The sequence below is a fragment of the Chrysemys picta genome, chromosome 19 (genome assembly GCF_011386835.1).
Source record: "Chrysemys picta bellii isolate R12L10 chromosome 19, ASM1138683v2, whole genome shotgun sequence".
NCBI classification, from domain to species: domain Eukaryota; kingdom Metazoa; phylum Chordata; order Testudines; family Emydidae; genus Chrysemys; species Chrysemys picta.
This window is the reverse complement of record NC_088809.1, coordinates 25,910,592-25,938,569: the sequence shown is the minus strand read 5'-3', so window position 1 is coordinate 25,938,569 and position 27,978 is coordinate 25,910,592. Positions and strand designations below refer to the sequence as shown.

The 27,978-nt window shown below is 49.8% G+C and overlaps 1 protein-coding gene across 1 annotated transcript; it reads left to right on the top strand.

Annotated features, from left to right (window-relative positions):
- Position 1: 1 nt before the first annotated feature.
- Positions 2–20,169, top strand: TBL2 (transducin beta like 2). The gene is made up of 7 exons (XM_005294340.5): positions 2–218; positions 3,004–3,134; positions 4,537–4,721; positions 5,682–5,833; positions 17,705–17,831; positions 18,868–19,020; positions 19,603–20,169. The coding sequence occupies exons 1-7, from the start codon at positions 101–103 to the stop codon at positions 20,057–20,059; spliced, it is 1,323 nt and encodes a 440-aa protein (XP_005294397.1). The 5' UTR covers positions 2–100; the 3' UTR covers positions 20,060–20,169.
- Positions 20,170–27,978: the final 7,809 nt, after the last annotated feature.

Here is a 27,978-nt window from a genome sequence, read left to right as displayed (position 1 = left end):
GCCTCTTGCTGTTCATTGAATCGCAATGCCGCCGGCGTGGTCTCAGCGTGCGCGTGACTGCCGCGCCGTGCTCGGCCCCGTGCGCTGAGGTGGCGGCAAGATGGAGGCGGCGGCGGCGCTGATCGGGGTCTCGTTGTTCCTGGGCGCCCTGGTCCTGCTGCTGCTGGCGGCGCTGGGACAGGGCTCGCCGCGGGAGCCGGGCACCGGGGAGCCGGCTGGTAAGCGGGGCCGGGGCCGCCCTCGATCGGGCCCCGTGCCCAGAGCCCCTCAGCGGGCGGCTCGCCCCAGCCCGGCAAGCCAGGCTGGGTCCGTCCAGCTCAGCGGTCTGCCTGCGAGAGCGGCCCGGGCCAGGCGCTGCCGAGGGAGCCAGCGGACCCGGGCGATCCCCGGGGAGTCAAGCCAGCTCCCGCTGAGGGGAGCGCGGGGCTGCCGGGGTGGGTGTGGGTCCCGGTCTGCTCAGCACCGGCCCGGGAAACGGGACTGGGTACGCCCGGCCGGTGTGCGGGATCGCCCGGCTCGGAAGCAGAGCTAGAGCGGGACGGCGAGGCGAAAGCCGCCTGGGAGCTGCTGGGAGTAAAGCCAGGGCGCTAGCTCCTGTCAGCGCTTCCCAGACATCCGGCAGGCCGAGCCGGGGTATCCTCCGGCCCGGAGCCAGAGACACGGGCTCTTCTAGTCACCCAGGATGGGGACACTAGAGTTTCCGACCCGCTAATTCTCTGCCTCAGCCCCAGTGCTATCCTTCTCCCCAAGTTGTCTGTCTGTCTGCCAGCGTACCCATAGCCCCGAAATCACCCTGCTCCGTGAAACAAGCCTGGTCTCCAGGTCAGGAAAGCTCTCTAGAACAGGGGGGTTCAAACTTTTTTTTCTAGTGACCCAGTTAAGAAAATTGTTGAGGCCCGTGGCCCAACAGAGCTGAGGATGAGTGGTTGGAGTGTGGGAGGAGCTCAGGGTTGGGGTGAGGGCTGTGCGGTGGGGCTGGGAATGAAGGCTCTGGGCTGGGGGAGGGGGTTGGGGTGCTGGAGCAGGTCAGGCTCTGGGCTGGGGGTGTGGGCTGTGGGCTTTGGCCTGAGGATGAGGGGCTTGGGGTGCGGGGAGGGGCTCTGGGTTTGAGGGGGGCTCCAGGCTGTGGCAGGGGGTTGGGGCGCAGGCTTACCTCCAGCAGCTCCCAGTCAACAGCTTCCCGCCTATTCTGGCACTACAGACCTCACTGTGCTCCCCGTAAGCAACCAGCAGCACATCCGGCTCGTAAGCAGAGGCACCCAAGTGGTCCCTCGTGGCTCTCGCCTGCAGGCACTGCGCCCCCGGCCAGTGGGAGTGTGGAGCCGGTACTTGGGGTGGGGGCAGCATGCAAAGCCCTGTATCCTCCCCACCTAGGAGCTAGACCTGTTGGCCGCTTCTGGGGGCACAGCACGGTGCTTTAGTCAGGCGGCACCGCCGCAGGACTTTTAATGGCCTGGTCCGCGGTGCTGATCAGAGGTGCTGTGACCCAGTACTGGGTCGCGACCCACAGTTTGAAAACCACTGCTCTACAACGGACAGCAGATTTTGATGAAGAACAGAACTCAAAAATCCACTTTCTGTTGTCCACCTGATTGGTAACAGCAGCATTCAGACCAAAGCATGCCGCTAGTGTCGATGCCGATATACTGGTATATTGTGGTTTGCCAAACCTGAATGAGCTATACCACCAACTGCCAGTGTAGCTGCATCTACATTATGGGGGGTTTTCTGCTTTAGCTATAGTTAAAACAGCAAAACTTCTAAGTGTAGACAAGGCCTAAACCCACTACATTAACAAGCCTCATAGCAAAAGGGCATCACTTGCAGATGTTTTAGTCCTTTGAGACACCACCTTACACTGTAGCTCTGCCCTCTCCTGATTGCACTCGTAGTAGGATTGTACTTTTCCTGGGGTCTCCAAAATGCATTCTTGCTCTGGTGGGAATCTGTAGTTTTGCTGGCACTAGCCAAATCCTTTTGCTTAAAAGAGTAAATGTTTGCCAGGAACTGATGGTGGCTGGGCCTGGGTGTCATGACCCTGGGTGTCAAGAGAAGCCTTCTATCCGTTTCTGGGGTCTGGGCCCCAGAAGCTATTGAATATTAATGTCAGTCCTCATAATTGGGAATGCAGTATGTCACCTTGATGTAGCTTCAGTCACTGCTTGTGGAGCAGGATAATGTACCAGGCAAACCTGAGTTAAATCGTTTCCATCACACCCTGGAGCAAGGTGACTCTTAGGAATAGTGGTGTATGTGTAATTCGCTAACATTATAATCCTGTTTTGTGTTCTTTTCTTCAGTAAATACACTCTGTTCTTGTTGCTTAGGGACAGCCTTAGTGTCCAGGATAAAAAAAGAGACCAGTAGACTCGTTTAGTTATATTTTTGCTTCAAGTAGAAATCCAAGAGCCTTTTTTTTTTTTTTTCCCCATACCACATGTGGAGAAGGACAGGGATATGGGAAGGGGAATCTAGGCTGAGTTCCTAGTGGTGATTTTTTTCATATAACTACAATGTTCTTCTACAGCTTTGCATCTGTAAATTACTGGTAAAAACTCTCAACCCTAACTCCAGCATATTATTTATATATATATATAAAAAACATGGTATGTTAACTAGTTTCAGTTTTATGTTTCTAACAATAAGTGGTGCAAGCAATTGCTCCTTATGTTACGTACACGCTTTCATACCTAGACAACTCAGGGCAAGTTAAGGGGGCAATTAATTTCCCACACCCTTCCCAGGAACAACTGATTTATTTTGCTTTACCATGAGAATGTCTTTTTAGGGGCTGTCTATCTATCAGGTGAGAATCTTTTAGCAAAGAGGAGGGAGCAGACTTTCTAGGGAATGCCTTAGCATCAGAGCTGCTTCGTAACTCTTTCGTGTGTCCCACTGTGCATGGTGGGTCTGGTTTACTCGATTTGTCTCTTTGTTTCCTAATGAGATACAGATGTCAGGAAATCACCTTGATGCCTCTCCCTCCTCCTGTTTTTTTTCTAGACCAGAAAGTAAATGGGGAAGCAGTAAGACAGACATCGGGACTGAAGAGACAGAAGCAGCACCAACGAAGCCGCAAGGATAAGCCCCAGCAACACAACTTCATACATCCACTCCTAGCTGCCGCTCTCAAGGTAACTGGCATATCAGTTGGTGAACATCAGCACCTGTTTTTTTTTTTTTTTGCCTGGCAACGGACATTGACCTACTGTTATGCATGGGGACAGGTACCAACAGATTTCCATGCATCTGCACACACCTGCTCAGAGATCTGCCATTCAAGCATGAGGCACAAGTTCCCTGCCCGTTCCAGGATGTGCCCTCTTTGGGACTGCTTTGTTTAATGTCTGCAACCCCTGAGCAGCTCCTCCTGGGAACTTGGAAAATGAACACTTCTTGTCATGTCCCTGTCCCCATCCCAATCTGTGATTGCTGCAGCTCCTCACAGACCTCAGTGCCTTCGCATTCCTCTGCTGGGCTCTTCTCTGCTGCTTCAGTCCCCACTGAAATGCTGAGAGTTCCTTAATGATGGGTAAAGTCTCTCCTTTTGTCAGTAGCTGCCTCCTGAAATCAAGCTGCAGGAAGGTGCTGTAGGCAGTCACACAGGCAAGGGGTAGCATGACATGATATGAAAAATGCTATATAACAGCTTGGTGGTATTTTTGGGAGGCAATATAGCCTAGTGGAGAGGGCACTGGTTTGAGACTCAGGAGACCTGGGTTCAGTTTCCAGTTCTAACACTGGCCTGCTTAGTGATCTTGACTTCCTTGTGCCTAAGGGCTGGTCTACACTGGGGGGATCGATCCAAGATACACAACTTCAGCTATGCGAATAGCGTAGCTGAAGTCGAAGTATCTTGGATCGAATTACCTGGGGTCCAGACGGCGCGGGATCAACGGCTGTGGCTCCCCCGTCAACTGCGCTACCGCCGCTCGCTCTGGTGGAGTTCCGGAGTCGACGGTGAGCGCGTTCGGGGATCAATATATCACGTCTTAACAAGACACGATATATCGATCCCGGATAAATCGATTGCTACCCGCCAATAAGGCGGGTAGTGAAGACGTACCCTAAGTTTCCTCATCTGTAAAATGGGGATAATTATCCCGAACTCCTTTTGGAAGTGCTCTGAGATCTAGCGTTGTGTAAGTGTTAGGAATTATTATAATTCTTCCTATTGTAGCCCACCTCATTCTTCACACGCAATCCTGTGTCCATTCCCTCTGACTCACTTGCCCAGTGCCCTGGAGAATCAGCTGTGAAAGGTTTGCCCTGGAACAGTAGAAGAGCAGGGGGAAGGAGAATGGGTGTGAGGACCTAGGGATCGAATTGTTGCTATGTTTGGGCGGGAAGGGGGTCTTTGTCCTGTGGGTTTTTGCTCTTGAAGCAGATGGGATTCATGTACATGTTTTTCTCTCTCTGTGTCTCAGCTGTGGCCAGTGGTCACCTTCAGCAGGCCTTGGAGCCCTGGGATGGAACAGGCAGATTACCTGTTCCATTCATCACACAGAAAGCTGGTGCTAATCATGTTTTCTGCAGGGTCACAGTGGGAGCGTAACCTGCCTCGACTTCAGTAGCAATGGCAAGTACTTGGTGTCCTGCGCTGATGATCGCACTGTCCGGATCTGGAGCACCAAAGACTTCCTGGAGCGTGAGCACCGCTGCATGCGAGCCAATGTGGAACTGGACCATGCCACACTGGTCTGCTTCAGCCCAGATTCCAGGTGAGAAGTGACTGCTGTGGGTGTGGCTGGGAAATCAAAGCAGGAGACTTACAAAGGAAGGGTTTTCTTTTCCTAGCTTGACAGGATAGCCCTTCTTATTCCAAAGGCCTAAGTGGGGGAGCAGGATCTTGTCCAGCACACTGCCCCTGAAGATTTATTAGATCCTTGCTGATCTGAACAAGTAAATTCCCTCACCTGAAAATTAGTTCCTCTTTTCACAGGGTTTAGTGAGTTCAGAATTGGCCTGTTCCTATTTCAGCTTCTTTCTCCCTCACCCCACCGTCTGGGCCTGGCAACAGGAAAATGGATTTGAGTGGGAGGTTAACTGTGCAGGCCAGCAAGCTGCAGCACTTCCCAGGCTTTCAGGCCAGTGCTGTGAGCAGAGCTGCAGCTGTTTGCGTGATGTAAACCTGCTGAGAAAGTGGCAAATGATCCTGGAGTCTTTGTTTTATGACTTGTATTAATGTAGCTCCTAGGAGCCCCAGCCATGGACCCAGCCCCCATTGTGCTGGGCACAGTACAAACAACAAAAAGACAGTCTCTGCCTCAAGGGGTTTACAATCAAAGTGCAAGACAAGAGACGCGAGGTGTATTCCCATCTCTCTGTACCCAAGGAAACAAAGAGAATATTGGTCAGCATGATAAGCTGTGGTCTTTAAATATAAAAACTGGCCAAACCCCTTAATTACAGTAATGACCCCAGCCATCTCTCCTAGGTTGTGCCTGATTACATGTAGCTGTAGCCTTATTGGTTTGAATCCAGCCCAGATTGTAGGGATCAAAAGTTATTTTCTGACTGTTTGACCTGTATGGAATGAGCTGGGGGGTCTTGGTGTAATACCCAGTGGGCAGGTGCCTGCATCACCAAAAAACCACTATCAAAATGGGCATTAGGTGCCACACTTTGCATTCTCACAAAGGGAGTTGGCTACAGGAAATGACTGTCCTTCCTTCATTCAGAGCCTTCATCACCTGGCTGGCAAACGGAGAGACCATTCGTGTCTTTAAAATGACCAAGAAGGAGGATGGCAACTTCACTTTCACTGCAGCCCCTGAGGACTTCCCAAAGAAGCACAAAGCCCCCATCATCAACATCGGAATTGCTGAGACAGGTACAGAGACAGGGCTGCCCCCTTTCATCTGGGCTTATGAGCCATCTGCCCTGTACTTTCTGAAGAGCAACAGCTGCTGGTTTGAGCATTGGTTACACCTCGGATCTAATTCCAGCTCAGTAACTGACTGAGTGACCTTGGAGAAGTCACTTAACACTTGTCTCCACTCTCATGTGTTAAGTAGATATATTTAATGTCCACAAAGAGAGTTCTTCCTATAACAGCCAGGAACATTCAGATTCACTTCCCAGTGCATATGTTCTCCCTTCTTGACTCTTCAGAGATTCTGCTTGCAAAGAGGTTTTAATAAGAGGTCTGGTCTCTAACACTGTACGTGTTGTGTTCTGACACACGGATGTGTTTTTAACTGGTAAGAATCTCTCCAAGTGCAGGTTGATAGGATGAGGAAGGGAGTGCTCACCGAGAGCTTCTGGGATCCATGTAACAAAACATTGTTCCCAACGGTGGGACCTCAGCTGCTGTACTGTTAATCCACACAGGTCCTGATGGATTAAGATTTACCTCTGAATGTCTTGTGATCCTGCTCAGAGTTGTGGCTGCAAGAAAGGTCACATCATTGTTTATAGGAGCCCTAGCATTTCAAGGGACACTGTTGACCTGTGTGTGACTCCAGAGTAAAATGAGTATTTTCATTGGATTTCTTTTTTTTAGAGTTGTGGAGAAATGTTAGTTTTTAACACAACACTTGGCTGTGATGTTGGAATCCCAAATATTGCAGCAAAGAACCTGAGGGCAAACCTGACTGAACAAATGGGATGTTGTAGCTGTGTCAGTCCCAGGATATTAGAGAGACAAGGTGGGTGAGGTAATATCTTTCACTGGCCAACTTCTGTTGGTGAGAGAGACAAACTTGCAAGCTTATACAGAGCTCTACTTCAAGTCTGGGAAACTTAGAGGGCATGTCTACACAGCAATGTAAGACTAGAGTTAGTGGGACTCGAGTCAGCTGACCTGGATCGGAGAACTCTGGGATTGAGCATCTACACTGTATTTTAACCCTAAACTAGGGATTTTCTGTCCCATGCTCAAGCACAGGCCCAAGTCAAAGTAACCCTATCCCTATTAATGTGTTTCACCGTGGGAAAACTCTACTGCCCACCCTGTTTCCTAACTGTGAGGTGCTATTGATGGGACTCTGGTGCCATAAGGAGCACATAACTGCATAATTAGCTCCTTTGGTGGCTGTCTCAGTAGAATGACTGCAGTTCGAGGCGGCTTTATACTGAGCTACCATCTAAGTTGAGAACTGGGCTCTCCAGCTCTAATCTGAGTCACATTGGCAGGAAAATGCCCGTGTGCACCTGTCTGGGGATAATTGGCATATCAATCTCCAGGGCTGTCAAACTATTAAAATGAAACGTTGCTATTCTTAATTTTTAAAATGGGATGTCTAGTGAAATTGTTTTTGTTTGGCTTTTTATTTATTTTTGTCTGTCTTCAAGTTTGACATAAAATGTAGATTTCACCTCTCTGCTGTCAGAGAGGTGAAGAGCTTCCTCAGGGTTTGGGGTGCAGTGTATTCCAGCACCCACGGGTTCCCTTATCCCTGCCGTACCCCGGGAGGTAGGGATAAGGGATCCCTGGGAAGCTGTGGGGAACTGTTGGGACTGGCTCCCACTCATCGCCCTCACAGGGTACGCTGCATGGATGCCCTTGGACATAGCTCCAGGGAGGGTGGGGGACCCAGGAGCAAGGTGGGACCAAGCAGCTGCCCTGCAGGAAGGGGGAGCATGCTGGGGGAGGGATGACCCCTGGTACCTTGGCAGCTGGGAGCCATCTCCCACCGGTCAGCTTTGCTCCCTGATCTGAGCAAGCGCTGTGCAGCGGCAAGGAGAAGCTGGAGCCACCACCACAGGAGGCTGCAGGGAGGTTTTTGGGCTGGCTCCTACTCACCACCCCCACAGTGGGCCAGGGTGTTGAGGTCATGCATCAAAATCTGGCTGTGCTCTTGTGACCAGGGAGCAGCTCTTTGCAAAAAGCTTCTTTGCATTGAAAACCCTGCCAGTGTGCTTGCAGACTGGTGTTAACCCATTGTCTGCTGAACACTGATCTGAGTTGGAGAGGGAGGTGTGACTTCTGCTGCAATAGAGTGCAATGGCAGGAAGAGGACTAAGGAAGTTGCCCCAAGGAACTCTGGGCTATATCCGGAGGACCTCTGGGGCCACGTACACACAGGAAAGCAATAGGGCTCAGAGACCCTCTAGCCCTGTAGGGTCCTGGGACCCTAGGTTTAAGCCTTAGATTAACAATTGGTGTTATTGGTGGATGCAAGGGGGCTTAGGCTTATGTTGCTGTGTAGCCATAGCCAGAGTGTCTGAGCTAAATACAATAGCATAAGTAGTTAGCATCTATTTCAAGGGACCATTCAAGGTGAAGTTGTCTGTTATCTACAGCCAGGCACTCGGAGACTACAGAAAATGCTCCCAATACTTTAACACACACAAAACTGCCTTCACCAAACAAGGACACTCCACCATTGAAATAGATAGCATCATGGAATGGGCCACCCAAATACCCTGAGAGAACCTGCTTCAACACAGAAATAAAACCCCCTCTGACCACATCCCCCTAGTTGTCATCTACCACCCCAAACTGGAATCCATGTCAAACAACTAAACCCATACTCGATGGGGACCCCATCCTGAAAGAAATCTTTCCTGAACCCCCTCCACTAGCCATCAGATAACCTCTCCAAGCTCATCATCAGACACAAGCTCCCCACAGCCCAGGGGACTCCAACGCAGAGCAGCACCAAACCCTGCCAGAACAACAGATGCAAAACCTGCAGACCTATCTCCACTGCTACAGCGATCAACAACCCCCCACAACACACCTTTCAAGATCCATGGTCCTATAGATGCCCATCACAACACACGGTGTACCTCATCCAGTGCACTAAGTCACCCACATAGTTGCTATTGGGGCAAAGTAGACAATCACTGCTCTCAAATAAACTCACATGGGAAAATGGTAACAGACAAAAAAAAACCCTCTCACCAATGGGTGAACACTTTTCACAAAGCAGTCACTGTCTGACCTGTCAGTCCTCATGCTCAAAGGAAACCTACACAACACTTTGAAAACGTGAGCTTAAAATCATAACTCTACTAGACACTAGGAATCATGGACTGAATAGAGACTGGATTTATGGCTGCTTATAACAATCTATAACCAAACCACTAATAACCCCCCCCCCCCCACACACACACACACACACACTGCTCTTCCCACCCTTCCTTTCCTCCCTGTGATTGGAGGGATGTTAATGGGCCACTTCACCTTGAATTAACTTGGGTTAACTACCTACTTAACCCTAAACAATGTGTTCCACCATGTATTTAGCTGTGATATTCTGAGGCCAGGTCTACACTACAGAGCTATGTCAGTATAACTAAGTTGTTCAGGGCGGTGACATAGTTACACTGACCTTAACCCTCCATGTAGACAGTGCTATGTCAATGGGAGAGCTGCTACTTTCTCTCGGGGAGGCGGTTTAACTACGCCGATGGGAGAGCTCTTTCCCATTGGTGTAGGAGCATCTTCACTTAAGTGCTACAGTGGTGCAGCTGGGCTGATGCAGCGTTCTAAGTGTAGACCTGGCCTGAGTAAATTTCCCAGACCTGAAGAAGAGCTATGTGTAAATTCAAAAGCTTATTTCTCTCACCAACAGAAGTTGGTCCAATAAAAGCGATTATGTCACCCACCTTTTGTCTCTGAACAAATGGGAAACATTCATTGTGTCCAAGCTGAGAGACATACACAAAGTAAATGGCATCAGCAGCAATCTGCAGTGCATTAGTAGCATGGGTTGTAACCAAATCAGTTTCTTTATCTATGACTTTTAAGTGGGCAGCGTCCCTTCAATTTTATTACCTGCACCTGTCTGGGTGAGTTTCTTGTGGGGAGTCAAGTCTTTTAACTGCATCGTTAGACTCCAACTCTGACAATGGATTCTGAGAGGTGCCAGGCCCAAGAAGCTGTGACTTCCCAGGCAGTGCTCAGAATTTAGACTGATGGCAGCCTGTACATTGGCTGCTTCTTCGAGTGATTGCTCATGTCCATTCAACTTGGGGGGGTGTGCTTGCCACGTGCACAGGTGCTAGAAGTTTTTCCCTCAGCAGTATCTGTAGGGGACTGGTTCTGGCGCCCCCCTGGAGAGGCGCACATATGCCATGGCATATAGGGCGCAGCCAGCTCCCTCCATCCTCAGTTCCTTCTTGCCGCCAGTGACGGTGCATAGAACTGTTGCTGCTTCAGCTAGCACTGTTGCTTCTCGTTCGAACCCATTTACCTCTTGTATATTATTGTATATAGTTACCCTCTAGTTTTAGTTTCCCTATTTGTTAGAGACTTAGTAGGTCCCGAATGGGACTTCACCTCGGGATGGGGCATTAAGGCTTTAAGCCCTGTGATCTCTGTAAAAGGCCCATGCCCATTAGTGATCCACATAACAGTTGTTTACGGTGCTTGGCCAAAGGTCACATTAGTGATAAGTGCAGAATCTGCAAGTCCTTCAAGCCCAGGATGAAGGAGGAGCATGACATTTGCTTGAAAGCACTCCTTATGGAGTCTGCCCTTACCCCAATGCTGAAGCAGCGCTCTGATTCGGCACCAAGCACCATGACCTCAGCGTACAGTGCCCTGCCAGTACCGTCTGTGAGCCAGCACCAGTCCCTTTACATGGCTCCAGTCAAGAAGCCCAAGAAGACGGGGCGAAGAAGGTCTCCAGCTTCCCGCAATGGAAAGGACAAGTCTGGGGTGGATCAAGGCCCTGTCTCTTCACCCCTTTCGGGATCTCAGGCCCCAGCTCAGGTCAAGTGGTGTACCCCAGCCCGCTCCCCGCTGGCTACCCTGGATAGCAACAGAGGTCCTTGTCAGCTCCAGGTGCCATCCACACCGGAGGCCCTGCAAGCGGTGCAAGAGATTGTCCCTCCCCATGCTTCTCACTCCGACCCCTGTGGGGTCCCAGTCACAGGGAAAACCCACGTTTGGACCACTACAGTCTCCACCTCTACGGCAACACTCCGCATCCCAGGGAACATCCCGCCAACGGTCACCCTATTGCAGCCGACATGCTTCTGACCATGATAGGCAGAAGCTTCCAGCCCCATCTGGTCTCCGGACCTCGGACAAGAGAGACTCGAGGTGCAGCTCGCCAGTGACTGGGTGCAGACCTCTGGAGGCACGCGTCAACAGCAGGAGTTTCAGTCAGTGCCCAGAATCTCCGCAGCACTGGTACTGCTCCAGGAACAGTTTGAGGGACTGATGGTACCGTTCTCCAGACCGTTGCCGATCCTCCAGGGCAGCATCACCGCATGCGGCTGCATCTTCACGACGCCAAGCCCGCTCTGGTTCCTGGTACCACTCATCAAGCGTGAGGTGTAGATTGCCAGCCCAGGGCCGTTGCGGATCCACCGAGTGCTGCCGGTCGCTGAAGCCCTGATCCAGGTGCTCATCGAAGTCAGCCAGATCCAACTCCAGGAGGGGGACCAGTACCGATTGGGACAGAGTCACCTCTCAGCCCCGTCTTGGTCGCAGGGTGCGACCACTTGGCTCTAGCTCAGGTTCGGAGCAAGGTTCCCTAGCTGCGGGACAAGCTCAGATACCTATGGTGCAGACTACATTGACAGCACCACAGCCGGCCCCGTGGCCTCCGACTCCGTGGCTGGCACAGTGGTACCCATGGAACTCATGGGGGTTCACTCAGCCCTCCCAGGCTGCCTGCTCGGTATCCAGAGCTTTGGAGAGACCGGCTACCTCCTTCCCCCGTTCCCCTCTAGTTCAAGAGGCCTCAGCTGCAGGCACCCCGAAGGCACAGGAGGAAGTGGGCGAGCAAGCTGCTGGACCACCTCTGGTTGCGGAGGACCCTTGGTACTGGCTTCCTCCTCATCGTCGCCAGACGAGGTTATAGTGGGGCCCCCTCCACTTGTTCCCCAGGATGATGCTAAGATGCATCAGGAGCTGTTAAAGAGGGTCGCTGCCAACTTGAGCCTCCAGGCAGAGAAGTTAGAGGAACCTGTAGACTCCCTCTTTGATATTCTCTGCCCCATAGCCCCAGCCAGGGTAGCTTTGCTCCTACCTCCCGGGGGTCGCAAAAATTACAAATGCCCTCTGGCAAACCCTCTCCTCCTTGCCTCCGATCTCCAAGAGGGCAGAGCACAAGTACTTTTGTGCCAACCAACGGTCACGAGTACCTTTATTCCCATCCTACTCCCAATTCTTTAGTGGTAGAGGCAGTCAACCACAGGGAGACACAAGGTCAGCCGGGGGCTACCCCTAAGAATAAAGACTCAAGGAGACTAGACTTGTTTGGGCGTAAAGTTTATTTGTTCTCCAGTCTACAGTTGCGGGTGGCCAACCATCAGGCCCTCGTAGGCCACTATGATTTTAATATGTGGCAGGCCATGACCAAGTTCAAGAGCGCCCTTCCTGAGGCCTCGAGGAAGAAGTTTCTGGTGATCCTGGATTAGGGCTTGACTGTGGCCAGAGCAACTCTCCAAACGGTGTTGGACACAGTGGACACCGCCGCCCGTACCATGGCATTGGCCATCTCATTGTTCAGGGCTTCTAGGCTGCTCCTCTGGTCTTTCCTCGGAGGCTCAGTAGTCAATGCAAGACCTCCCTTTTGACGGGCACACCCTGTTCGCAGAACAGACAGACAATAAACTTCATGGCCTGAAAGATTCCCGCACGACCCTGAAAACACTGGGCCTTTACATCCCTGGCCCTGCCCACAAGCGGTTTAAGCCGCAGCAGCCTCAGAGCCAGGGGAGCCACCCTTGCCAGGAGCCTCCCCATAAAAAAATCCAGGTGTTACAAGAGGCGCCCTGGCCACCAACCATTGTCTACATCACAGTCAGGCTTGACCCGCAGTAAGCAGATGGGCAAGCACCCGTTTTGAGGGTATGCCTGAGGGCGACCTACCAGCCTGTTTCCCCGGATCCTTCCTTCCCCTCTGTTTTTTTTTTTTTTCCTTCCTCCCTGCATGGGCGTCTATAACATCGGACTGATGGGTCCTCAATACAGTGGTGCAGGGTTACACCCTTCAGTTACTTTCTACCTTCCCTCTTCAGGGACCCTTCTCATGAGTCTTCTCGCACAAGAGGCAGAGGGTCTACTGCAGCTGGGTGCGGTGGAGTTAGTTCCTGTGGAGTACAGGAACAAGGGGTTCTATTCCTGATACTTTTTAATCCCCAAGGTCAAGAGTGGTCTGTGGCCCATACTAGACCTTTGGGGCTTGAACCACTACTTAGCGAAACTGAAGTTCTGCATGGTCTCCCTGGCCTCCATCATCCCCCTCCCTAGATCTGGGAGACTGGTACGCAGCTCTCGATCTGAAAGATGCATACTTCCATATCCCCATCTTTGAGGGACACAGACACTTCCTTCGGTTCATGGTAGGTCCCAACCACTATCCATTCGCGGTCCTTCCGTTTGGCCTAGTGACAGCACTGTGGGTATTTACCAAGTGCCTGCCAATGGTGGCGGCTTACTTCAGACATTTGGATATCCAATCTACCTGCATCTTGACAACTGGCTTCTCAAGGGCAACTCCAGGTTCAAGGGGATGTTGCGGTGCTGTGGGCATGTGCCATCGCCGCGGCTGTTGGTGAACAACACAAAATCCACGTCCGTTCCGGTACAGAGGCTGCAGTTCATCAGAGCGGTGCTTGACTCAGCCTCCCCCAGAGCGTTCCTGCTGCTGGCGAGGTTCAGGGCATTAGCGGAACTCATTGCAGAAGTCTCTGCGTTTTCCCCTAACCACAGCCAGGGTTTGCCTGTGCCTCTTAGGTCATATGGCGGCATGCACGTATGCTGTGCGCCATGCCAGGCTCCGGATGCGACCCCTGCAGCAATGGCTGGCAACTGTCTACTCCCAGTCCAGGCACCACCTGGAAAAGTCTGTCACCATTCCCGTAACAATACTCACCTCGCTCCCATGGTGGTACGACCCCGGGAATGTCCTAGAAGGAGTCCCCTTCGACAGCACTCCCCACTCGGCCAAGTTGGTCTCGGATGCCTTGGATCTTGGTTGGGGGGCACACCTTAGCGATCTCCAGACTCAGGGTACGTGGCCCCCCAGAAGAGATGACGTTACACATAAATGTCAAAGAGCTCAGGATGGTCCGCAGGGCGTGCGCAGTCTTCCTTCCTCACCTGTTGGGCAGAGTGGTCACAATCTTGAGACAACACAGCCTCGATGTTCTATATCAACACACGGGGGAAGCTTGAGCCTCAGCCCTATGCCAAGAGGCACTCCATCTTTGGGACTTCTGCATCAACCACGGAATCCATCTAGAAGCGTGTCACCTCCCGGGAGTCAAGAACACGTTAGTGGATCACCTAAGCAGGGACTTCTCTCACCACGAGTGGGCGCTCCACTCAGAGGTAGCCTGCGCAATCTTCCAGAGATGGGGATCTCCCTCTCCGATGTCTTCCTCCTATCCTGGGTGGTAAGCCTGATGTACACGTTCCCTCCGATCCGGCTCGTCAGCGGAGTCCTGGCGAAAGTCAAGAGAGACATGGCCCAAGTTATGATTGCTCCAGTGTGGCCGCGCCAACATTGGTTCGGCACACTGAGCTTGGCAGCGGTCTTCCTGTGGCCCCTGCTGGACCGACCAGACTTGCTGTCACAGGACCACAGTTGCCGCTTGCACCCTGACCTCGCGTCATAGAATATCACGGTTGGAAGGGACCTCAAGAGGTCATCTAGTCCAACCCCCTGCCCAAAGCAGGACCAATCCCCAACTAAATCATCCTAGCCAGGGCTTTGTCAAGCCTGACCTTAAAAACCTCTAAGGAAGGCGATTACGCCACTTCCCTAGGTAACCCATTCCAGTGCTTCACCTCCCTCCTAGTGAAAAAGTTTTTTCCTAATATCCAACCTAAACCTCCCCTACTGCAACTTGAGACCATTACTCCTTGTTCTGTAATCTGCTACCACTGAGAACAGTCCAGATCCATCCTCTTTGGAACCCCCTTTAGGTAGTTGAAAGCAGCTATCAAATCCCTTCTCATTTTTCTCTTCTGCAGACTAAACAATCCCAGTTCCCTCAGCCTCTCCTCATAAGTCATGTGTTCCAGCCCCCTAATCATTTTTGTTGCCCTCCACTGGACTCTTTCCAATTTTTCCACATCCTTCTTGTAGTGTGGGGCCCAAAACTGGACACAGTACTCCAGATGAGGCCTCACCAATGTCAAATAGAGGGGAACGATCACATCCCTCAATCTGCTGGCAATGCTCCTACTTATACAGCCCAAAATGCCGTTAACCTTCTTGGCAACAAGGGTACACTGTCGACTCATATCCAGCTTCTCGTCCACTGTAACCCCTAGGTCCTGTTCTGCAGAACTGCTGCCTAGCCATTCGGTCCCTAGTCTGTAGCAGTGCCTGGGATTCTTCCGTCCTAAGTGCAGGACTCTGCACTTGTCCTTGTTGAACCTCATCAGATTTCTTTTGGCCCAATCCTCTAATTTGTCTAGGCCCATCTGTATCCGATCCCTACTCTCTAGCGTATCTACCACTCCTTCCAGTTTAGTGTCATCTGCAAATTTGCTGAGAGTGCAGTACACGCCATCCTCCAGATCATTAATGAAAATATTGAACAAAACCGACCCTTGGGGCACTCCGCTTGATACCAGCTGCCAACTAGACATGGAGCCATTGATCACCTGTTGAGCCCAACGATCTAGCCAGCTTTCTATCCACCTTATAGTCCATTAATCCAGCCCATACTTCTTTAACTTGCCGGCAAGTTGATGCTGCGTGGCTGAACCCTGAAGAATGGACCTGTTCGGAGGGGGTCCATCAGGTCCTCCTGGGGAGTAGAAAACCCTCGACTAGACAGATCTACCCAGCAAAATGGATGAGGTTTTCCCACTGGGCGGCTGAACGGGGCATCTCTCCTTCGCATTCTTCAGTGCAGTCGATCTTAGGCTACCTGCTTCATATGAGGAACCAGGGCCTGGCACACTCCTCTATCAAAGTGCATCTGGCAGCCATTTCTGCCTTTCATCCACCTGTCCAGGGGCAGATGGTGTTCTCCCATTTCTCAGAGATCTCGAGAGACTTTTTCCTCAAGTTCGGTCCCCGGTCCCTCAGTGGGATCTCAGCTTGGTTCTGTCCAGACTCACGGGCCCACCCTTTGGCCTTGTGCTCCCTGTCTCACCTATCATGGAAGATAGCTTTCCTGGTGACGTCGGCGCGGTGAGTTTCTGAGCTGCGTGCCCTGACCTCAAAACTGCCGTACATGGTCTTCTATAAAGACAAGGTCCAACTCCGGCCCCACCTGGCCTTCCTTCCCAAGGTGGTGTCTACTCTCCACATGTGCCAGGACATCTTCCTTCCGGACTTCTGCCCTAAGCCCCATGAGACTAGTGAAGAGAGGCGCCTCCATGCTTTGGACATAAGAAGGGCCCTGACTTTCTACCTAGATCGGACAAAGCCTTTCCGTAGGTTAACTCAGCTTTTCATCTCTACAGTTGATAGGATGAAGGGTCTCTCAGTGTCCATGAAGAGGATTTCTAACTGGATTACCTCTTGCATAAGGACTTGTTACAAGCTGGCAGGGGCCCCGCTGCTGCCGATCGTCAGAGCCCACTCGACTATAGCGCAGGCATCCTCAGAGGTCTTCCTGGCATGTGTTCCAATCCAGGACATCTGTAAAGCTGCGACGTTGTCCTTGTACACACGTTCACGGCCCACTGTGCCATCACGCAGCAGGCCAAGGACAATGCTGGGTTTGGCAGAGCTGTGTTGCAATCTACATGTCCGTGAACTCCTTACCTGCCTCCAGGGGTACTGCTTGGAGTCACCTAAGTTGAATGGATGTGAGCAATCACTCAAAGAAGAAAAGACAGTTACCTTTTTCCGTAACTGGTGTTCTTCAAGATGTGTTGCTCATGTCCGTTCAATGACCCGCCCTCCTTCCCCACTGTCGGAGTTTCCAGAAAGAAGGAACTGAAGGTGGAGGGGGCTGGCAGTGCCCTATATACTGTGACATGTGCGTGCCATTCCAGGGGGCGCCAGAGCCGGTCCCCTACGGATATTGCTGAGGGGAAACTTCTGGCACCGGTGCATGTGGCGAACACACACCTAAGTTCTTCACATCTCGAAGAACACCAGTTATGGACAAAGGTAACTGTCTTATTTCAAAGTCAACCCTTCCTAGCCTGGTGCACCCTGTGGAAACTAAAGGGACTGAGTATCAATGCAGACTCAGGGACTGAGCCTTCTTGCAAGTGATCTTCACAAGACTGATGAGCAAGGAGGACACATTTAAAGCCTTGTGTCACTGAAGCTTGTAGACTCTGGTTGGCATATTCTGTGCACTATGGGAAAGCTTTATCTGGCTGAATGCAGAAAGCCCATGGTCTACTTAGCTACAAAAAGGAGCATGCCCAGGGCAGAAGCATTTGGGACCTTTAGTTCCTGCCCTGTTCTTTACTACAACTGCTCCCGCTCCAAAAAAAGTTAAGCCCAGTCAAGTGCAGGGGTCCTGCTCAGAGGGGAGAGTTTTGGTCCAAGAGCAGCTGAAACTGCCTCTCAATGAGCATTTGCCAGCCTTGTGCCTCTCTCTGCCATTGCATCCAGGAAGAGGGGAGCTCAGAGTGGATCTCTCCCCCACCCCACAGCTCTCAGAATTGGGGAATTCTTTTGCTTTTTTCTTTCCCTCCCTGATGTCTGGGAATGGATCGCTTTCTAGACTAGACATTCCTCTCCTGGTGGTTGGTGGGACAGCCCACAGGAAGCTTGAGTGATATGACTGCTTGGCTGCTAGCATGTTCTTCTGTGTGGCTAGACTAACACTAGACTTGGGAGACGACTAATCTTTGTCCTTCATTTCCTAGGGAAGTTCATCATGACAGCTTCCAGTGACACAACCATTCTGATCTGGGACCTGAAGGGTGAAGTCCTGGCCAACATCAACACTAACCAGATGAACAACGCCTTTGCAGCTGTATCTCCTTGTGGGCGGTGAGGAACACAAGACTGCTGCCAAGGGGATGGGGGATCAGGATGCTATCTGCTCCCATCGGGGAGTGTGAGGGGCACAAGAAATAAAACAGGCTAGGAGCCTCACTCCTTCCCCAAAGGGGCATCATCAACTTGAATTGTTTGCAGTTGATTAATTTTTAAATTTCAATAGATCCACTTTTAAACAGTACATCCTACTCCTAAAAACCTTTGAGAAGTTATGGAAGGTTATGTTCCCTTGCTTGTTTAGAAGGTCTAAAAGTGGTACCACTAGGCATGTTCTGGCTCCTCTCTCCTTCCCTTTCTACACCTGCTTGCTGCCTGTTCACCTTCAGCATTGCTGCTGCTGTTACACTCTTTCCCAGTCTTCAAGAACATGGTTAGCAGTATGTCATCAGATCTGAGACTGACTGACTAGACTTGTGCTGTCAGAGGTGCAGATGTGTTGCTGTGTTTTTTTTTCCCCCCAAGTTTAAGAACATTGTAGGGGTTACTTTTACCAAATCTTCTGATGGAAATGTGATTTTTCGTAGTGGACATTGTCCATTAACCAAGATCACTCTGTAATGATCTCTCACCAGTGAGGCCATGAGCTCATCAGCCTCCAAGCTTAGGCACTAGAGGATCCTGACCCCTGAAGGCAGGTGTTTGGGCTCCCCTTTCGCTGGGCTAGAAACATGCGATGCCAGGATTTCCTTTCTTTGGAGCGGTCTCTCTGCATCGTCCTGTCCCATACTGATCCCTTGGGATTGCCATTCACCTGTCACTGCAGTGACTTCTTGGTGGCAGGTGAAATTAATTTTCCATGTGACCCAAGCTGTGATTCACATCTCCACACAGGATCAGCCAGCACCCTGAATGCTTTCTTATACACACTCACTTTTTGGCACCCCCAACTGGTTGCTTTTTATTCCTTCAGTTTGTTTAGGAGGGATCCAAAAATGGAATCATGCTGGCGCTGTCACAGGCCTGGGAGATGCTTAGTGACTGGGCTGGCATAACTGATGAACACACCTGCTCTCTCTCCCCTCCCCAGGTTTGTAGCATCATGTGGTTTCACCCCTGATGTGAAGGTATGGGAGGTGTGCTTTGGCAAGGGAGGAGACTTCCAGGAGGTGACCAGGGCCTTTGAGCTGAAGGGCCATACTGCTGGCGTGTACTCCTTCTCTTTCTCCAATGACTCCAGACGGTAAGGAGCTACCCTGAAAAATATCAGTATCCCATGCCCTTGTGGCTTGTTAACTGGCCCCTCCTAATGTATAGGAGCAGTACGCCTGTATGGACTCCCCTTTCTCGGCAGTGTGCCCCAAAACTCTGTCCATCCTGACAAATAGGAAGCTTGGGAAAAGGAATCCATGGCAGCAAATCTGAGCCAGCATGGAGACTGTGCCAGGCAGGGTCCCACTTCTTCCTCCCCCACTCCAGACAGATTGCACTAACCTTGGTACATAGCCATTCTTCCCCACTTGGGGATGGAGAATGAAGACTCTCGTTTATATTAACATTTGAGATTTCCTGTTCCTTCAGTTTTGACCCAATTGGTGACAGGCCCATATGCTCATGTTTGAAGGGAATTGCTTTTATGAGCACTAACCTTCCCCTCTCCCCAGATAATGGGGTCAGCTGCTCTCTACTTGCAGTCTGCACTGTTCAGGAGAGTTGTTCCTTCTTTCTGTTCCATAACAGGGGCTGTGGTTTGTGAGGGTGGAGAGAGGAATGGTGCTGCCTAGTCTCTTTGCAGCTGTGACGTGTGTGCTCTCTCCTGCCATAGGATGGTGACCGTTTCGAAGGATGGTACGTGGAAGCTGTGGGACACCGATGTAGAATACAAGAAGCAACAAGATCCTTATCTGCTCCTGACAGGGAAATGTGAAGTGATGGAGCCTTGTCGCATTGCCCTGTCCCCTGATGCTCGTGTGCTGGCCATCTCTAGCAGCACCAGCATCACTGTGTACAACACCCGGAGGGGGGAGAAGGAGGAGCACTTTGTCAATGTCCATGGAGAGTACATCACGGACTTAGCCTTCGACATTAACAGTCGCTATCTTGTGTCGTGTGGGGACCGGGCCATCCGGGTGTTCCATAACACGGCGGGTTATCGGGCTGTTGTGGAAGAAATGAAAGGCATGCTGAAAAAAACTACTAACGAGGCTACCAGAGAGAGACTGCAGCAGCAGATCACAGATGCCCAGAATGCGCTGGACAGTATCTATGCCAAGAAGGACTAAACTTCTCTGGGAAATGGGTATGTGCAGACTCTTCCAGGTCAGGGAGCCTCATGCTCTGTGTGGTGGGTTTTTAATAACTGAATGAGTTGTAATAAAAGAGTTTACTGACAGCCTGACCCCCCTCCCCTCCCCCTTTGCGGTTGCCTTGTGTTGTTTCTGTACAGAGTTGAATGGAGAGTTACAGAGCTGAGTGGCTGGTGCCTTTTACTTTGTCTGGGGGGGGTTTAGGGGGGCTCCGTGCTGCGAATTAGCTGCCTGGGGAGGAGAACTGAGAGAAGGAGACTACTAATAAACTGCACCTCAAGCCTGAGTCACAGCGTGAGAGATTTTGTGCCAAATGGAGGATTGGTTTTGAGTGAGGAAGTTAGAAGGGGCTCGTCAGTGCCACTCCTCAGGAGCAATGGAACTGTCTGTCGGAGGTGAAGTACGTCCATGCAGGAGATGGGCCTTCTTAGGGGATTGCTCCAGACTGTGTTGAACTCTCACAAGAACTAGAAATGTGTACAGCTGTTGTTCAAATGCAAGACCCATTTCTTTGACTTTGTCTTCCCAAACAACACACAGCTCACTAACTAACCCACACACGCACATGCTATGCATACAGCTTTCTCCTGGGAGAGAGGGAATGGAGAGGAGCTGCATTTAATAGACATTTGCATTTGTTTCTGTTAGTTTAATGACTCTGTGTATTCTTTCAAGACATAAAATTGGATTTCTTTGTGATCTCTAAGCTTCACAAAAACAATTTAAAGGGCAAACAAAATTGAATAAATTTGTACAAGTATTGAAATGTAATAGCATTGGGTGACTGTGACATTCTATAGCAGGGGTCGGCAATCTACGGCACATGTGCCAAACATGGCACGCGAGCCGATTTTGAGTGGCATGCTGCCTGCCCGGTGAGAGGAGGAGGGGCCGGAAAGTGCCACGCTGGGGGAAGAAGCGGGAGAGGAGGGGAAGCTTGGCTGCTGCAGGACCAAGCTTCTGCCTCCTGCCCCTGCAGGGGAGAGCAGTGGGCGGGGGGGCTGAGTGGGGCGGGGGGCCGGGACCCCCCCACACACCACTCTCCCCTGCCGGGGCAGGAGGCAGAAGCTTGCTCCTGCAGCAGCCAAGCTTCTCCCCTCCCCTGCTTCTTCCCCCAGCGTGGTGCATTCTGGCCCCTCCTCCTCCCTGCCAGAGATGGCCCTTGCGAGGGGGAGGGGGAGCGGAGCAGAGCCAAGCGTGCTCTGTGGAGGAGGCAGAGAGGTAGGGACGGGCCTTGGGGAAGGGGGTGGAACAGGGCATATCCCTCCCAGTCCCCTGCCATGAGCCGCTCAGAGCAGGGGGCTGGGAGCACCCCCACAAGCCGAGCACCCCAGCCCTCTGCCCTGCACCCCCCCCACACCCCAGCCCTCTGCCATGACCTCGAGTCGTCTCCAACATCCAGCCTTCTGCCCTGACCTCCCCCCAACACCCAGCCTTCTGCCCTGCACCCCCACACCCCCCCCCCCAGACTTAGAGAGAGAGACCTTCTAAAAAAGTTAACATGTATTACCGGCACGCGAAACCTTAAATTAAAGTGAATAAATGAAGACTCAGCACACCACTTCTTAAAGGTTGCCTACCCCTGTTCTATACCTTGGGGGGGAGAATGCTTTAATCCCCATATTCCTCATTTTCATATAATCGTAATCTTACCTTACAAGGCATGCTTTATATGTATCAGGGGAAAGGTTATGATCTGCTGAAAGTCATTTCTCTATCCATAGATGTGTATCATTAATGCATATGAAGTTATAAGGATTGTGTAATGGGGGGGGGGGGGGGGGGGGGGGAGGCATAGCTCAGCGGCTTGAGCATTGGCCTGTTAAACCCAGGGTTGTGAGTTCAATCCTTGAGGGGTCCCCTTAGGGATCTGGGGCAAAATCAGTACTTGGTCCTCCTAGTGAAGGCAGGGGGCTAGACTTGATGACCTTTCAGGGTCCCTTCCAGTTCTATGGGTGGGGGAGGGATAGCTCAGTGGTTTGAGTATTGGCCTGCTAAACCCAGCGTTGTGAGTTCAATCCTTGAGGGGGCCATTTAGGGAACTGGGGCAAAAAAATCTGGGGATTGATCCTGCTTTGAGCAGGGGGTTGGACTAGACCTCTTGAGGTCCCTTTCAACCCTGATATTCTATGATTGATTGTCACTAAAACATGCTGTAAATTGGGGGAATCAGCCAGTTATTAGCTCCCCAGAGGCAAGAGCAAGGAAAGTAACCAATGCCCGGGTGGGGTGTGAAACAACCCATGAACAGCCATTGTTCAGCAAGGGAGCTACAATGCAATGACTCACCTGCACGAGACCCCACCTGGGGAATTGCTCAACTTTGCTGGGAGAGACTCAGCAATACCCTACAGATATGCTTGGACTTGTGTTCCACAAGCACATGGACTGAGGGTATAAAACAGAGTGGACACAGATGAGGCCCTTCTCCTGCCCCCACCTCTACTGCAAGCAACCAGGACACTGAGAAAAAGACAAGACTCAAACATAGGAGATTGGCCCAGGTTTAAGGAACAAACCTGTATATTAAGGACTGCAATATCCAGTGGGGTGAGAAAAACTGCTTAATCTAGTTGCTTCCCAGTCTAATAGGGTTGAGAGTTTAGATTGCATGCTTATATTTTATTTTCCTTTGGTAACCACTCTGACTACTTATGCTTTGACTTATAATCACTTAAGATCTATCTTCATAGTTAATAAATCTGTTTGTTTATTCTACCTGAAGCAGTGCGTTTGGTTTGAAGCATGTCAGAGGCTCCCCTTGGGATAACAAGCCTGGTACATATCAATTTCTTTGTTAATTTGACGAACTCTCATAAGCTTGCAGCGTCCAGTGAGCATAACTGGACCCTGCAAGACGGCGGTTCCTAGGGTTGTGTCTGGGACACTATTGGCTAGTGTCATTCGCTTGCAAGTAGCTGGAAGCAGCTTACATGCCAGAGGCTGTGCATGAACAGCCCCGGAGTGGGGGTTCTCATGGCAGAGCAGGATAAGGCTGGCTCCTAGAGTCAAGGATTGGGGTGACCCAATTGGGGTCACCGGTCCGGATGACACCAGAGGGGAATGTCACAATGACATTTCTAGTCAACATGATCTTGTTCATTATGATCTCTGTTGAAAGTGTGTGGGTCACCACAGCCTTCAATGCCTTGGCATGTACACAGTTCTGTGCAGGGAAGATTTGTTCTGACTACAGACACAGTTGATTATGCAATGACCCCTACTGGACAGGCACAAATAAGGTCTGGTAGATGCTCAGATGCCACTGGATCCTTGAAGAATACAGGGAAGTAGTTCATCTTTTACATTTTTCCATCCATGTTGCACTGGTGATCCAATATCTGGTTTACCTACGTGTGAAGACATCCAAATCTTTGTTTGCCAAGATGGTCTTTTGACATACTCTTCAAAACTGTCCTCACATGGATGGAGTTAGGCCAGTGACTTGTCCTTTTTTATGGTAGATAGAGGCACAAGTAATTCAGGTCTTTGTGGGTCTTTTTTTTTTATTTTCCTTGTTCTACTCATCCATCACTGCTACCAACTTCCTTGCCGCAGAAAGAGTGGCTTGGCTGTCACACTCTGCCAATTTTGCAAGATCTCTGAAGCGGTAAGCTCCCATTGTTTTGACAGCACTAAACACAGACTTTTTCCCAATACCACACAGGGATGACAGTCACATTCTATTAATGTGCGTATAACAGGAAGAATGTTGCAAAGTCAAGAATGAGTGTATCACAAATTGCATGCACAGTATGAAACTATGCTTGTCAGTTGTGTTGGTAATGGTGCCTGTTTCAGTCCTCCTATCATCTGGGTGTTCCATTTTGGAAAGTAGTGAAGAGCAAGGACCAAAATATCTGTATCACGTGATCAAATTACTATTGTTCCTTGGACATCAAGAGACCCAAAAAGTCATATTGGCACATACAGTATGCAGGAGCATCCTTGTGTCTGCTTCCTATTGAATACTGTGCAAATCTTGGGCTTCTTCAACACCTCTACCGGTGATGGACTTTGCTACTTCACAATTGGAAAAACCTCCAGCAAACAGTATTTGTGTTTGGTATGCTCAGATGCATTTTGAACTGTATATTCAGAGAAATTTTACAAGTGACTGCTTGTTGGCTATCATGTTTAGAAACCTTTTGCTGTGGAGGCACAGGGCATCTACCAATCATCTGGCATTTCTTGCATCCAGCCTTAGATCTTCTCTGGTGCTGTCTTTCTGCAGTTTTTACAGAGTTACTGTTAACGTATCTGTCAAAAACTTCAATTAAAGAATTAGTTTGTCGAGTCATTTTAGGACCTGCCTCCAAGTACTCAGTAACCAATTCATCAAATGTGTGAAATTTGTCTCCAGCCATAGTTTGTACGATAGCAATGGCATTTCTGATGTACACTGTGGTTTCTTGGTTACACGCTCTTAGCTCATGGATTCTTTTCAGCTTGAGCTTCCAGCTGATGCCCTAATTCTGCTCTATCTGTTCTTCTAACTATTCCATCAGCATGGAGGAGGACCATAGACACAAGTGCTATTGGGTGACTAAGAACAGTTGCCATTGAAACATCATCTCTGTCTCGCTAAGGACAGGGCTCTGCGGAAAACAGTTTCTGGACTGATAGCTGCTGTGATTGTCCCTCCCTTGCCAAACAAATTTGGTGGCCTTGGCCATGTCAATATGCAGTGCAATTCACTCTACATAGTTTAACTCTGCATTTGAGATTCTGAATGCTCTGAAACTTTAGTCATTTGTTAAATGGTGTGAGCAGTACTCGTGTAGTTCCAGCATTTGTCTGGCAAACGTTAGCTATCACTAAAAAGGCGTTTGAATCTGAAGACATTAAGCTCTTACATATCCTTAAAGAGTCTGATGATGATATAACTCAGCATATGCTACCAGTACTGCGGGATTTCAAATGGGGGTTATGTCCAGTATCCTACATTCAAGTTTTGGGGTTATTTTTGTCAAGTTATGCAGATATTACTTCTAAATGTCCATGCAGGGGGGCATGGATCAGCATTCATGTTGCGCTCTCTGTCAGTACCTGGCAAGCTAATGATCCAACCAGCTGACCAAATTCGGTGATGAGTCCTGGTCACATGCCACCTGAAGCATGTTGCGCATATGCTAAGAAGAATGTTCATACAGAGCGAGTGTGTGATTGGAAACTTCACCTACACACACAGCATGCCATGTTTCCATACTTTTTAGTCCAAATAGGCACAACTGTGCCAGGTGGATAATAATCTACATTCTTTATATGTTAAAGCTGCCTGAAGTACACAGTGCCTCTGAATCTGGGAATTTGCTGTCTGTTCAACTTCTGGTTCTTTCAGTGGAATTTTGGAGTCACATGGGATTAGAGAAAACTGTCATCAAAGACTCAGAGGTCAGCATTGGGACTGTAGGACTGATGAGAGAGAAGCCAGAAATGTCCTAAGTAAATATGCAAAAGCTACAAGAGAAAGAAGTGGCCTAACAAGAAGTAGTGAACACAAAATCAACAAAATTCCTTGCCTCTGCACTGAATGGGGATGAAGAGTATGTTGTTGGTCTTACCAACCATGTCATCAATAATATGACAAAGCCATTCAATCCTGAATCACAGCCAGAGGTGCTTACCAGCATGTTTACTGGATTGCATGTAATATCAGGTGTACAAGAGCCTTTACTGAAAATAGCAGAAATTGGTAAAGAATAAATTGAGAGATTCGTGAGAGGTGCACTTGATATGATGAGATAACTGGCTCCGTGGATGAGGGGAAAGCAGTGGATGTGACTTTAGCAAAGCTTTTGATACAGTCTCCCACAGTATTCTTGCCAGCAAGTTAAAGTAGTATGGGCTGGATGAATGGACTATAAGGTGGATAGAAAGCTGGCTAGATCATCCGGCTCAATGGGTAGTGATCAATAGCGCCATATCTAGTTGGCAGCTGGTATCAAGCACAGTGCCCCAAGGGTTGGTCCTGGGGCTGGTTTTGTTCAATATCTTCATTAATGATATGGAGGATGGCGTGGACTGCACCCTCAGCAAGTTTGCAGATGACACTAAACTGGGAGGACTGGCAGATACGCTGGAGGGTAGGGATAGGATACAGAGGGACCTAGACAAATTAAAGGATTGGGCCAAAAGCTGATGTGGTTCAACAAGGACAAGAGTCCTGCACTTAGGACAGAAGAATCCCATGCACTGCTTCAGACTAGGGACTGAATGGCTAGGCAGCAGTTCTGCAGATAAGGACCTAGGGATTACAGTGAATGAGAAGCTGGATATGAGTCAACAGTGTGTCCTTGTTGCCAAGAAGGCTAATAGCATTTTGGGCTGTATAAGTAGGGGCATTGCCAGCAGATCGAGGGATGTGATCGTTCCCCTCTATTTGGCATTGGTGAGGCCTCATCTGGAGTACTGTGTCCAGTTTTGGGCCCCACACTATAAGAAGGATGTGGAAAAATTGGAAAGAGTCCAGCGGAGGGCAACAAAAAAGATTAGGGAGCTGGAGCACATGACTTATGAGGAGAGGCTGAGGGAACTGGGATTATTTAGTCTGCAGAAGAGAAGAATGAGGGGGGATTTGATAGTTGCTTTCAACTACCTGAAAGGGGGGTTCCAAAGAGGATGGACCTAGACTGTTCTCAGTGGTGGCAGACGACAGAACAAGGAATAATGGTCTCAAGTTGCAGTGGGGGCGGTTTAGGTTGGATATTAGGAAAAACTTTTTCACTAGGAGGGTGGTGAAGCACTGGAATGGGTTACCTAGGGAGGTGCTGGAATCTCCTTCCTTAGAGGTTTTTAAGGGCAGGTTTGACAAAGCCCTGGCTGGGATGACTTAGTTGGGGTTGGTCCTGCTTTGAGCAGGGGGTTGGACTAGATGACCTCCTGAGGAACCTTCCAACCCTGATATTCTATGATTCTGATGGAACATGTAGTTTCTTCAGCCCAATCAGGAAATCTGGCATCAAAACGTTTGCTGACATGGCCAAGACCACCAAATTTACGTTTGGCAAGGGAGGGACAATCAGAATCAACAAAAAGGTCTAACAAGCTTGCATCTCCCCAAAATTTTCCAATATGTGAAATAAAACAGCATAGGCTGTGTACCGAGTTCATTTGGGTGAGTCCATTTCACTTGCTGAGCAATAGCACACAGCTGCTGATCCATGCTCTGAATGGCATGCTGCTGTCCTACAGCACTGACATTTGCTTATATTTCAGCATTGTAGTATAGACCGTGGCCATGTCAGCTTCTTTGAATATCTTCTGAAAGATGATATCTCTGCTGTCTGAACTAGATGCCTCTTTATTGACCAAAGGACAAACTCCAGTACCAACTGGGGGACAAAAGTAGCAGATCCCTGGAAGCTACAATCACCTGCTTCGGATAATATTCTGAGGCTATTTTGGATATTTCAGACCAAAGGACTGAAGCAGCATTATACAAAACCACTTGTTCATCTGAAAGCTGTTCATCAGGCTCATGCACCAGAAGAACATTCACAAAACATGTGGATGACTTAAGTTCCTGCTTCTGCTTACTAGCAACTTGGATAGCCTCAGCTAATGTTTTTCTGCACGAAGCAATGGTAGATTTGCTTTGTCCATGCTCTGCATGGAATGAAATTGTAGAACCATAGTGGTGTTTTTTGATCTTACCTGTAATTTGGAAAAGCTTGCAATTTCTACATCTGAGGGAAGTAGTGTTTATATCTTTGTAGCAGCTTGGGCAGGAGAAAAACCTTGCTGTACAAGATCATAGTCTATATCTTCCATCAGCTGATAAAATGCAGTTGCATATGGCGATTATTGTTGCAGTGTAACTAGATGGTTTTGCTTTAAGATTTATTTTACTCAAGCAGCAAGAAAGGCATGTTGAGTGATCAATTGGATCCTTA